Source organism: Meleagris gallopavo, chromosome 8 (genome assembly GCF_000146605.3).
Source record: "Meleagris gallopavo isolate NT-WF06-2002-E0010 breed Aviagen turkey brand Nicholas breeding stock chromosome 8, Turkey_5.1, whole genome shotgun sequence".
NCBI classification, from domain to species: Eukaryota; Metazoa; Chordata; class Aves; order Galliformes; family Phasianidae; genus Meleagris; species Meleagris gallopavo.
This window is the reverse complement of record NC_015018.2, coordinates 1,390,511-1,402,269: the sequence shown is the minus strand read 5'-3', so window position 1 is coordinate 1,402,269 and position 11,759 is coordinate 1,390,511. Positions and strand designations below refer to the sequence as shown.

The 11,759-nt window shown below is 42.3% G+C and overlaps 1 protein-coding gene across 1 annotated transcript in view; it reads left to right on the top strand.

The window, feature by feature from the left end:
- The window catches only part of EXOSC3 (exosome component 3), a 3,324-nt gene extending 591 nt beyond the window's left edge, over positions 1-2,733 (top strand). The window contains exons 3-5 of the mRNA XM_019617926.1: positions 119-268; positions 1,525-1,676; positions 2,443-2,733. Of these exons, the coding sequence (XP_019473471.1) occupies positions 119-268; positions 1,525-1,676; positions 2,443-2,644 (504 nt within the window). The 3' untranslated portion in view covers positions 2,645-2,733. The remainder of the gene's footprint in view (positions 1-118; positions 269-1,524; positions 1,677-2,442) is intronic.
- Positions 2,734-11,759: the final 9,026 nt, after the last annotated feature.

Sequence of the window (11,759 nt, the reverse complement as noted above, 5' to 3'; positions counted from 1 at the left end):
CAGCGGGCGGCGCCTATTGGGTGGACTCGCAGCAGAAGCGGGTACGGCGGGGCGGCGGGCTGTGAGGGAGAAGGGAGGGGTGCGGGAGAGGCACGCTGACCGCTTGTACCGCTCGCAGTACGTGCCGGTGAAGGGAGACCACGTGATCGGCATCGTGACGGGCAAGGTGGGGGACGTGTTCCGGCTGGATGTGGGCGGCAGCGAGCAGGCCTCGCTGTCCTACCTGGCCTTCGAGGGCGCGACCAAGAGGAACAGGCCTAACGTGCAGGTAACGCTGCCCGGTGTGCGGCCTCTTACCTTAGTAAAAGGTGTTTGTGCCACTCACACAATAATAAGGATTAACGTGGCTTTATTCATCAAGGTTTTACCGTGGCCCGTGGCAGACCCGATAAAGCACTGCAGTAACAGACTTGGCTTTTAATGCTCTTAATGTCTGGAGAAAGAGAAAGTTTAAGTTTGGTACTTCAAACAGGAAAAGTTATTTTGTGCAATAATTCTGTGATCTTTGGTAGTAGCCTTCCAGATTCTAGTGGAGATATGGTTGCACATCTTTAGTATTCCTAAAGATGTTTCTAGTAGAAGAGGAGAACACTTCCTATTATAACAGCTCATTTCTCTATCACCAGTAATTAATCACCTAATCACAGAATCACAGAATGGCCAGGGTTGAAAGGGACTTCAAGGATCATGAATCTCCAAGCCCCCGCCACATGCAGTGCAATCAACATCCACATTTAATACCAGCCCAGGTTGCCCAGAGCCCCATCCAACCTGGCCTTGAACACTTCCAGGGATGGATGGGGCATCCACAGCCTCTCTGAGCAGCCTGTTCCAGCACCTCACCCTCTCATAGGAAAGAGTTTTTCCAAAGATCATTTAGTTCCAGTCTCCTGTCATGGGGAGGGTTGCCACCCACTGTGCAGATCATACTGCCCAGAGCCCCATCTAGCTTGATCTTGGTTGCTTGCAAGTATGGGGCAGCTACAGCTCTGGGCAGCCTGTGCCAGTGCCTCACTGCCCTCTGAGTAAAGAATCTTTTCCTAACATGTAACCTTTATCTCCCCTCTTTTAGTTCAAAGCCATTCCCCCTTGTCCTATCACTACTAGTCTATGTAAATGTCACTCCCTTCAAGTATTGGAAGGCTTCAATGAGATCTACCTGGAGCTTTCTCTTCTCCAAGCTAAACAAGTCTAACTCAACCTTTCTTCACAGGAGTGTTTTGACCCTCCTCTGACCCATTCTAACAGCTCTGCATTCTTGTGCCAGGGGCCACAGCTGAGGCTTCATGACAGCAGACAGCATGACAGCTTGCTCACCCTGTTGGATACCCCTCTTAGGATCCAGCCTAGGATGCTCTTGGTCTTCTGAGCTGCAAATGTACACTCCTGGTTCTTGTCCAGATTTTCATCCAATTTACAACTATTTTGCTGTCTTGGTGCATCTTTATCAACTGAATGTTTCTTACAAATGTGCAGTATGATCTTCACTACTGCTTCCTTGTTTTCTGACATTGCTTGCTTTAGGTGGGAGACCTTATTTACGGTCAGTTCCTTGTAGCAAATAAAGACATGGAACCAGAGATGGTCTGTATAGACAGCAGTGGAAGAGCAAGTGGAATGGGAGTAATTGGACAAGATGGCTTCCTCTTTAAAGTTTCCCTAGGTCTGATAAGAAAGTAAGTACTAAGAAATCCAGTTGTGCTAACTGCGTAAGTGTTGTGGTTTAACCCAGCAGGTGGCTAAACACCACACAGTCATTTGCTCATCTTCCTCCACACACCCCCCCCTGCCTTTCCCAATAGGCTGGGGAATAGACACTGAAGAAAGACAATTCTGTGCACCTGAAACTAAGAGAGTAACATTGTATTTTTAGGTAGGATATCTCTAATCCAAGTAGTGTGAACTAGCCAATAATCAAGCTATGTGGTTGTTCTAGTGCATTTATGCCAGTTTTACTGAGTAGAGGATGCATGTACATTGAACTAGAAACAGTGCGTGACTAGCACAAAATATGAGTTGATAATAATAAATGATGGTCAAACTTCTTGTTGCTTTGATGTTGAGGGGAGGAGAGGTGGGCATCTGTTCTTTGGAAATACGAAGTAGCTATTTCATACCTGGGTTTTGTAAATTTGGTTTACATGTCCTATCATCAGTGTGAACAGCTAAGTCATTTTTCAGCCTTGTTCTCGGTAACTCTTCTGACTACTTAGAAAAACAACTATCAGTACACAAGTGCTCTCTTCAGGTGCACATACTTTGAAAGGAAAACTTAAATTCTGATATGGTATGACTATGGATATGCAATTTGAATCATCTTACCTTTTAGAGTTGCTCTTTAATGCCAGTGCTGCAGTTTAGTTGCTGACTGATAATGATGTAATACTTATCAAACATGAGCGTTCACTTTTTCCTCTAAACTTTTCTAATCTTATTTTACAGACTCTTGGCTCCCAAATGTGAAATAATTCAGGAACTGTCACAGCTGTACCCATTTGAGCTGGTGCTGGGAATGAATGGAAGAATATGGGTAAAAGCAAAAACAATTCAACAGACTTTAATTTTAGTAAATATTTTAGAAGCTTGTGAATATATGACTGCGGAGCAGAGAAAACAAGCGCTTGCCAAATTGTCAGGGAATTGAGTAAAAGAAAGTTTGAGGATTTGTGAGAACTGTAGGACATTCTGTTTATTTTTGTATTCAGATTTACATTAAAAGTCACACTAAATGAAGTCCCAGATGTTTTTGGTGGTTCTTCAATTCTCTTGATGCACTCAGCTGGTTCTACCTTATTTAGGATCACTTGTGATTATGAAACACTGTCCATTGTTGTGGATTTTGACTGGTGTGGAGATGGGCTTGAAAAGCTTCAATTAACTGTGGGTTTTGACATGCAGTTTTTCCAGTCAGTTAATAACCTGGGTATATTTGATTTTACTAGTTAATTTTAGAGCTTCAAACAGTATGTGTTTACTTGGGGGAGCTGAGAGCATCCTGTTAATCATCTGTTCTGGTCAGGTGTTTTGTATAAGTAGTGATGGATTGATCTACTGCTATCTTAGAGAATTTGAGAATAGATCCACAGGTGGAGAAATGCAAGGAAGTAATTGTAGGGTGTACCTTAGAGTAATTACAGTGTGCTTCAGGCAATGATCAGGTACTGCTGAATGCGTCATCCCAGTGGCATTAAAACTTTCCCCGAAAGATAACCTGGCTAATAGTCTTGGTGAAACAGAGTTGAGAATATAACTTCAGTATGTACATTTGGGAAACTTAGTGGCTAAATGGAGGTGCAATGAGGGCTGCTCTGAAAGTAATGCCTCCTTTTTTATTACTTTGGCCCACCATGTCAGAGGTTGACATTGGTATGGCAGTACAAGTTGAATCTTTGCTCCAGTATTCCTCTACATGTTGTTGCCATGTTACAGACGGCAGTATAGGGGCGGTATCTGACATGGAAGTGCTTATGAAGCAAAGATGTGGAATTGAACTCCTCCATGCAAAAGAATTTGCACTCATTGCCATTTGTTGATGCTTGCTGAATGTTTATGGAGACCAAACAGTGGATGTGAGTATGTAGCCTGGAAGGCCAACTATGTTCTGGGCTGCATTAAAAAAGGAGTGGCCAGCAGGGAGAGGGAGCTGATTGTCCCCCTCTACTCGGTTCTGGGGGCCCCCAGTACAGGAAGGACATGGAGCTCTTGGAGCATATCCAGAGGAGGGCCACAAAGATGATCAGAGGGCTGGAGCATCTCTCCTATGAGGAAAGGTTGAGGGAACTGGGATTGTTCAGGTTGGAGAAGAGAAGGCTCCAGGGAGACCTCATTGTGGCCTTCTAGTACTTGAAGGGAGCGTGTAAGCAGGAGGGGAACGACTGTTTAAGAGAATGGATAGTGATAGGACAAGGGGGAATGGTTTTAAACTGAGCCAGGAGAGGTTTAGGTTAGACAGTAGGAGGAAAGTTTTCACCCAGAGGGTGGTGAGGCACTGGAACAGGTTGCCCAAGGAGGCTGTGGATGCCCCATCCCTGCAGGCATTCAAGGCCAGGCTGGATGTGGCTCTGGGCAGCCTGGGCTGCTGGTCGGTGACCCTGCACATAGCAGGGGGTTGGAACCAGATGGTCATTGTGGTCCTTTTCAACCCAGGCCGTTCTATGATTCTGTAGTCATAGTGAGGCAGTGGGTGGTGTGTTTCAGCAGTGGCAACAGCAGCAGTGGGTTGCCTCCACTGGTGCTGATTTTTACAGTCATGGCATGCAGGCGTTTGTTCATGGCTGGCAAAAATGCAGCTAATGGTGGCACTATGTTGAAAAATAGTGTTTTGTATCTGTGATTTTTGCTCTCTCATGTAGCGTTCTCATACACTTCGTTGTATGGAAATGAATACCATAGAAATGAATAGGAGATATTACTTTTGGAGTGATCTATGTAGTAGACTTAACAGCAGTGGTATTTGAAGTCACTTAATGACTTCTTAGTTGCATTTTAACTACAGATGAGATGAAGACCACTGCAGCAGTAGCTATGTCCTTCTCAGCTGTAGGCAGTTTAAATTTCTTTGGTTACATAACAAAGACTCAGTATATCTTTGCTTCATGTTTAGCAGAATAAACATCTCCAAAAAATAAGTTGTTAGACTTCATTGTATAATAGTTATTTGCATGCATGTAAAGGAAATACAGTCCTGGGATTAGGGGGATACAGTGTCATTCTGTTGTCTGAGTAGTTTGTTTCTGATGTTTTAAGAAGTTCCCTGGAGTGGTGGTGGTGTTCTTTGACAGCTAGTGGGAGCAATACTTACATGTATCCATCTTAAAAGACTACAACAGTGAAGTTTGCTATTTTAAGCAATTATCTGATATGTCTTGTGGTTCTTAAGCGGAATGGCTTGATAAGCAGTATTTAATAAACTAGAAAAACAGTATAATTGACGTAGGTCTGCAAACATCTCTTAATTCCAAATAGAAATGAAATCTTTCCTACTTACTCAGTCTTTTATCCAAAGTTCAGTCCACGGTATTTAATTAAATATTTCCTAGTCATCTTTCTCATTTAGAAGTTGCTTCTATTCATAGCCACATCTGACTCATCTTTAATATGCTTACTTGGGGCTTCCCCCTGATTCAATAAAAACCAAACTTTAATGGTTTCCTTCTGAATTGTAGCCATTAGATTCATAATTCCTTTGTTTTACTGCTCTTTCTCCTTAGCATTTAGGGTACCACTCATCTGCTTGGTAGATTTTTTTAGAAAGCTTTTAGCTTTTCCTGTCTCTTTTGCTCCTAGTTGAAGTGACTTGCACCCATATGCTATAAATACTTTTAAGCTTTTAATGTCTCGAGTGTACATTACTACACTGTAATAAGGATTTCACTAAATTTGTTCTTCTTTGTTGTCTCCTCAAATTAAACTAAGCAGAGCCCCTGGAGTTTTTTTTGATACTAGGAAAAGAAAGAGTCATAATAAAAGTATTTGCCAAATCATATCAGGGAGCTAATTCTAATGGGCTTTGTGAATGTTCTTGAATCATAATGGTAAAACTGCAGGAAGTGGGAATGGCATGGATCATTTCCTGAAGAGTTGTGGCTTGAAATGAAATTAGCCTTATCATCCCCCTTTTGTCTAAGCAACCTCCCTTCCAGAAGTTTTGAGTTTTAAGTCTAATCTGTATGATAAATGAGCATTCACTGATTGTAAAATTTCGCTTTTTGTGGTGCAAAGTAGCAACTGGTGGCTTTGAAAGCTTTCTACGTTATTACTGCTATGTTTTAGACCACCCCTTATCATGTCCTACTGCCAGTCATAGAATCGTTTGAGTTGTAAGGGCCCTTAAAGGTCATCTACAGCTCGATCAGGTTACTCAGAGCCCATCCAGCCTGACCTTGAATTTCTCCAAGAATGAGGCATACACCACCTCTTTGGACATACTGTTCAGTGCTTCACTACCCTTATTTAAATTTTTTTTTCCTTATATCCAACTTAAATCTTCTCTCTGTTAGTTGGAAACCAGTTCCCTTTGTCCTGTCAAAACAGGCCCTGCTAAAGAGCGTCTGCTTATTTTTTTGTCTTAAATCTGTCTTTTCTATATCTAAAGGTTGGGGAGTGGGGTCTTAGATTCTGAAAGGCTGCTGTCATGTCTTCTGGAGCCTTCTCCAGGCTGAACAGCCCCAACTCTCTCAGCCTGTTCTTGTACGGAAGATGTTCTGTCCTTTGAATCATTTTTGTAACCTTCCTCTGGATATGCTCCAGCAGATCTGTGTCTCTCCTGTACTGAGGAATCCACATCTGGATGCAGTATTCCAGCTGAGGTCTCACCAGTGCAGAGTGCAGGGGATGAGAGTTACCAAATTGAAGAAGACTCCAGATAGATGTCAGTATGGACATGGTACATATTCCAAAGACGAGCACAACTGCTTAAAGATCAAGTTCTTATGGAATTAAATGGAAATCATACATTAGAAATAGATGGCTCTGTCTAGGTTGATGTGTTGCACAGAGCCCGAGAGTAAATGCTATACATATCTACCTATACAAGCTATAGGTATGTGGTGTTGAAACTCAGTGTGAAAGTAAAATATACTTGTTTTACTTTAGCAGAAGGAAGTTGCATGTGCAAGTAGTTCAGTGTAGTAAGAGGATTAGGAGCTTAACTCGAAGGCTGTAATTAGTGTGTGGCTGTACCTCTTTTGGATGAGAAGTTTACTGTGCCCAACTACTCATTACCACCTTACCAATAGCAGTTTTCTGGGACGTGTATTTGATGTCTAGCCAAGTTTTGTCAGAATGACCTAGATGCTTTTCACAGTGGTGGTAGTTTGTTTTTCTAACCCAGTTCTTTAGCAGAAGAGATCATGGAATTTTTCTCTGAAATTTTACAAATTAAGTGCTCCTCATAGTATAATTTTGTTAGACAAAGCCCCATTCTCTTCCTTAGTGCTTGAACAATTGATTTTCAGTAACAAGTAAACTGTTAAATCAACAGATTATTTTAGCTTTACAGATTGGCCACCTCCAAATTTAAATGCACATATGTATTAAAAAAAAGTTATACCAGTATTGCTAGCTATATGGAACCAACTTCATGAGATTCATTATTTGTCTTTAGACAGCTCACCCCAATAATCAGTCAATGTAGGACACTTGTATTAGTAATACTAGCAGCCTTATCTTTACTAATGACTTGTATGTCATTGCAGTATGTTGAGTTACTACTGAGGTCTATAGCAAGGAATTAAACCTGTCAGGTCTTCCCCAACAACTTACAAGAGAAACACTTTGAGTGCTGGGATTTTAATAGAAGCTAAGCAGTAGTTGTGGGCAGTTAACCTGCACTGGTGTGAAATGGCTGTTTTTCCCAATATCTTGATCTCTGACAAGTATGGAGTTAATACTTCTTTCATTATATCAACACGGGTATTTTGGGATGCTCAAGAACTTGATTTTGTCTATAGGACTGAAGCTTCATCGTTGTTCTTGTGGCTTGATAAGTTGTTAATAGTAACTTTCTTTAATTGACCTTACTGTCCTACTTGATGTGAGAAAACATTAAAAAACAGAACAGAAAAAACAGTACAGTGCTTCAGTAAGCAAGACAAATAAAAACTATAGGCCAGTTAGAATAAATTTTGCTTTAATTATAGTAACTGATGTAAAAAATATATTCTAGTAAGGTCATAGATATTATTTTCTATGAGCAGTAGATCATCCTTTTGGTAGTATAGGAAAAGGTCTGTACTGAGGCAGTTGTTTAGCTTGTACTGAAATTGTGTGTTTCACAATATCTTCACATGTTCTGTAATGCTTTAGGTTTGAAGATTTTTTCCTTACTAGGTGAACTTTACTGGTATTTCTTGAGATGATGTGTTACTTTTTTCTCATAATTCCTTATTATTGTATTTGACTTTCAACTGTGTACTTTGTGTCAGATTTAATGGGTTGATTGCATGTTCCTATTTGTTCCTATGAGTGCCTGCTTTTGTGGGATCTGCTTCCTGTATCTCTTGCTTCTGAGCCTGTGCTTCACAGGTTAATGTTTGTTTTGGAGGCCACCCCTAGAGAATATTAGTGCTCATAAAGCCAACTGGAGCCAAAACAGTAGAAGATGGAGGGAGCTAGATGGGTGATAAAACACCAGATACCTTGAAGAAAACTTGCTTTGGAAGAAAGGTGATATAAAATGGGGCTCAAAGCAAAGCCTATCTGGCATCAAGATGGCAGACTGAAGAACACACAGAAGGACTAATGACCTCATCAGCTCTTTCCAAAGAATACCTAATGTATTACAATAACTGATAGGCTTTTTTGTGATTCAGAATGTTTATTAAGCTACTGCCAAAAAGAGATGTGTATGAGTATCTGTATATCCATTAAGACTTACTAATTCTTACTTCCTGTTCTTGGCCAGATGGACAGTGTTGCACCAATCTCTGCCTGGTCTTTCACTGTGCACTGCTCATCTGGGTAAAACATTTCAAACGACCTGTAGGTCTTTTGGTTTACTCAGTGACTACTGTACCCTGCTTTAACTGAAGATAAGTCTGTGTCCAGTCTGTCTCTAAACAGATGGATGTTTTTATTTCCAGATTGTACAACCTCCAAGCAAGAAAACTTCTGCCTGGTCTATTTGAAAACTTTGTCATTCTGCATCTGTATATATAGACAAAGGTGCAGACAGAGGTGAAAAGTTCAAAGGTGTACAAACTGTGTTTTTGTATGTGTGCATCTTAATTAATCCAGACTTAATTAACCTGTAAACCCTTCTACAGACATGGGACCTAGATACTGCCCTAGCATATCACTGTGTTGCCATATTGCTTCTGAGATCCCCTATTTCTTGATATAAAAGACAATCTTTATGTAAGCCCTTTGTCTAAAAACACCCTTGGTCTAAAGCTGATCTATAGAAGCATGATCCAACAAGAAACAAATAATTAACTTCTGAGGTAAGACAGAGCTCTGTCATTCTGTGCATAAATGGAATGTTTCGTAATGCTATGGTCATGTTTTAGCATAGATACTGATACAGTGCATGCCAAGGTGGCTTATGTACTGGCACGCTGGGGAAATTTAATTGGCTGACGGACAGTTGGCAGAATTATGCTCTTCATTCTGCTGTTTCTTTACTATGAGAGTGTGGTGAAGTGCTGGAACAGCTGCCCAGAGAGGCTGTGGATGCCCCGTCCATCCCTGAAGGTGTTCAAGGCCAGGTTGGATGGGGCCCTGGGCAGCCTGGGCTGGTATGAAATGGGGAGGTTGGTGGCCCTGCATGGTGGTGGTGGGGGATTGTAGCTTCATGATCCTTAAGGTCCCTTCCAACCTGGGCCATTCTGCGATTCTGTGAAACTGCTATGTTACTTGATTACCAAAGTAGGAAGAGAAGAATTCAGAATGGTTTTAAAAATCATCATTCAATACCCAAGAACTAGATAGTGTTGGTACCTGTTGTTCTGTAAAATGTTATTTTGTATTAGGATTTTATTATCCTCTTGTTTCACATGAAAAATGTGCAAATAAGGTCTGTATGGACAAACTAAACCAATACAGATCAATCATAATGTGACCTTATCCACAGGGGAAAATAGAAAAATAAGGGAGTTAACTTCCCATTCAGCTTTCCTGCCAAAACCTCACTATGTTTTCTAAAGTAATGAAGGCAGCGATAGTTGAATGAGGACAAGGAATGGCTGCTGTTATTCCTCTCACACAACATGGTAACTTTTCATGGAAGGCGGTTGTCTGGAGGCTTGGGAGGAGGTTTTTAGATGGCATTTTCATGATGCCATTTGTCTTTCACTTATACATTAATTAGAAGCGTGCGTGCATTCAAGCATTCTCACTGCTTTATAAATCAGGAAGATTTTCCTGGATTAATTTCAAGTGTGCAGGTTCAGATTTTTCTGTGTGTTTTCTTATTTCAGTAGGGACAAATGAAGGTGGGGTCACTGCTGTGATTAACTGCTCATTGTTCTTGCTTGAGGCTCATCAAGGGCTCCACCTTGGAGCAAAGAGTAAATAGGATATTTTTTGTCTTGTGAAAGGTCTTTTCCTTGAGAGCACTGGCTACCTTTGAATCTGGGGGGGGGCAAGAGGGAGGACAGTTGCCAGACTGTTAGAGGTGTAATGTGCAGGAGTATCATTGAGGAAAGAATTGGTGGTTTTTTTGTTTGGCATGGTGACAAAAATAATGGAACTGTAATTCCAACATTGCTAAATGTTGGTAACTGCAACCTCAATCATAAAAATTGGAAGAATGGAATGTGGACAGTCTGTAGACGTTAGGTTTTTAATTATTTGAAGACAGTTGAACGTGTTACGAGGGTGGTTAGTGATAGGACAGCGGGGAAGGGTCTTAAACTGAGCCAGGGGAGGTTTAGGTTAGATATTAAGGAGGAAGTTTTCACCCAGAGGGTGGTGAGGCACTGAAACAGGTTGCCCAAGGAGGCTGTGGATGCCCCATCCCTGCAGGCATTCAAGGCCAGGCTGGATGTGGCTCTGGGCAGCCTGGGCTGCTGGTTGGTGACCTGCACACAGCAGGGGGTTGGAACCAGATGGTCATTGTGGTCCTTGTCAACCCAGGCCATTCTGTGATAGTATGTTTGTCCATTACACTTCTAACATGATGCTATTTTCCTGAAGACCACTCTGGCACAACAGCAGAAATGCATGAATTCTGATATTGATTGTATTTCACAAACAGTGAGAAAGCCATTTCAGTGTATTGTGTTTGGGGATGGCAGAGCACTTACCTGAGCTGGTTTAGGAGCCAAAGTGGAGAGGTTATTTGCTCTCATGAATTCCTTGCATTTCCAAAGAAATGATGCAGCTCCAAACCCAACAGTCCTCCAGATTCCCCAGCTCCTTCAAGAAATCAGTAGTGCTGTTCCTGCCTCAAATTTTTCTTAGACTTTTCCTTATTTTTAGTTGCCGTCTGCCACATCTGAATGGCTTTCCTGAGCACTGTGATGCAGGAGGGCTGCATCACAGTGTCCTGCGGGATGGTTGGATGGTGAGGTGCTGGAACAGGCTGTCCAGGGAACTTGTGGATGCCCTGTCCATCCATCCCTCGAGGTGTTCAAGGCCAGGTTGGATGAGGCCCTGAGCAGCCTAGTATACTGTTAGATATGGGGGTTGGCGGCCCTGCCTGCAGCAGGGGTTGGAGCTTGCTGATCCCTGAGGTCCCTTCCAACCCAAGCTGTTCTGTGATTCTGTGATGCTGCTGTCCAGGGCTGCCTTGCACACAGGCAGCACCCTTCAGACACAGTGTGATGTGGGGCCTAATGCCATACCTCTTTATTTTTTGGTATATGGCTGCCAGGAGATAGGCCCACATAGAGCTGCTGACTGGAGCGTTGCCCAATGACCACGAGCAGTAGAGGAGCAGCTTGCTCATTAGATGATGTTGTGACATGTTATTGGCGGGCTGAGCTGGGCAAGTATGTTCTTGAATGCGATGTATATATAAGCATTTTAAGTGCCCCCTTAATCAAATGCTTGAATGATAAGGTCACTGCATTCTTGGACTTTGCTCATGTTTGTTTTTTTTTTGGTTTTTTTTTTTCTGCCTTAAACATATTTAAACAGTACGTATTTGGGGCTTTCCCTCTGGTTCGTCAGAAGCTAATAAAACCCTAACGAGGACAAGAAGGGATTAAGGATGGAGCCGGAGCTCTCCAAGCTTTCGCTAGCGGCCTGAGGCGGGCGAACCCCGCAGCACGTGGCCAGAGGGCGGCCGGGGGCGGTGCCAGGCGGCGGCACGGAGC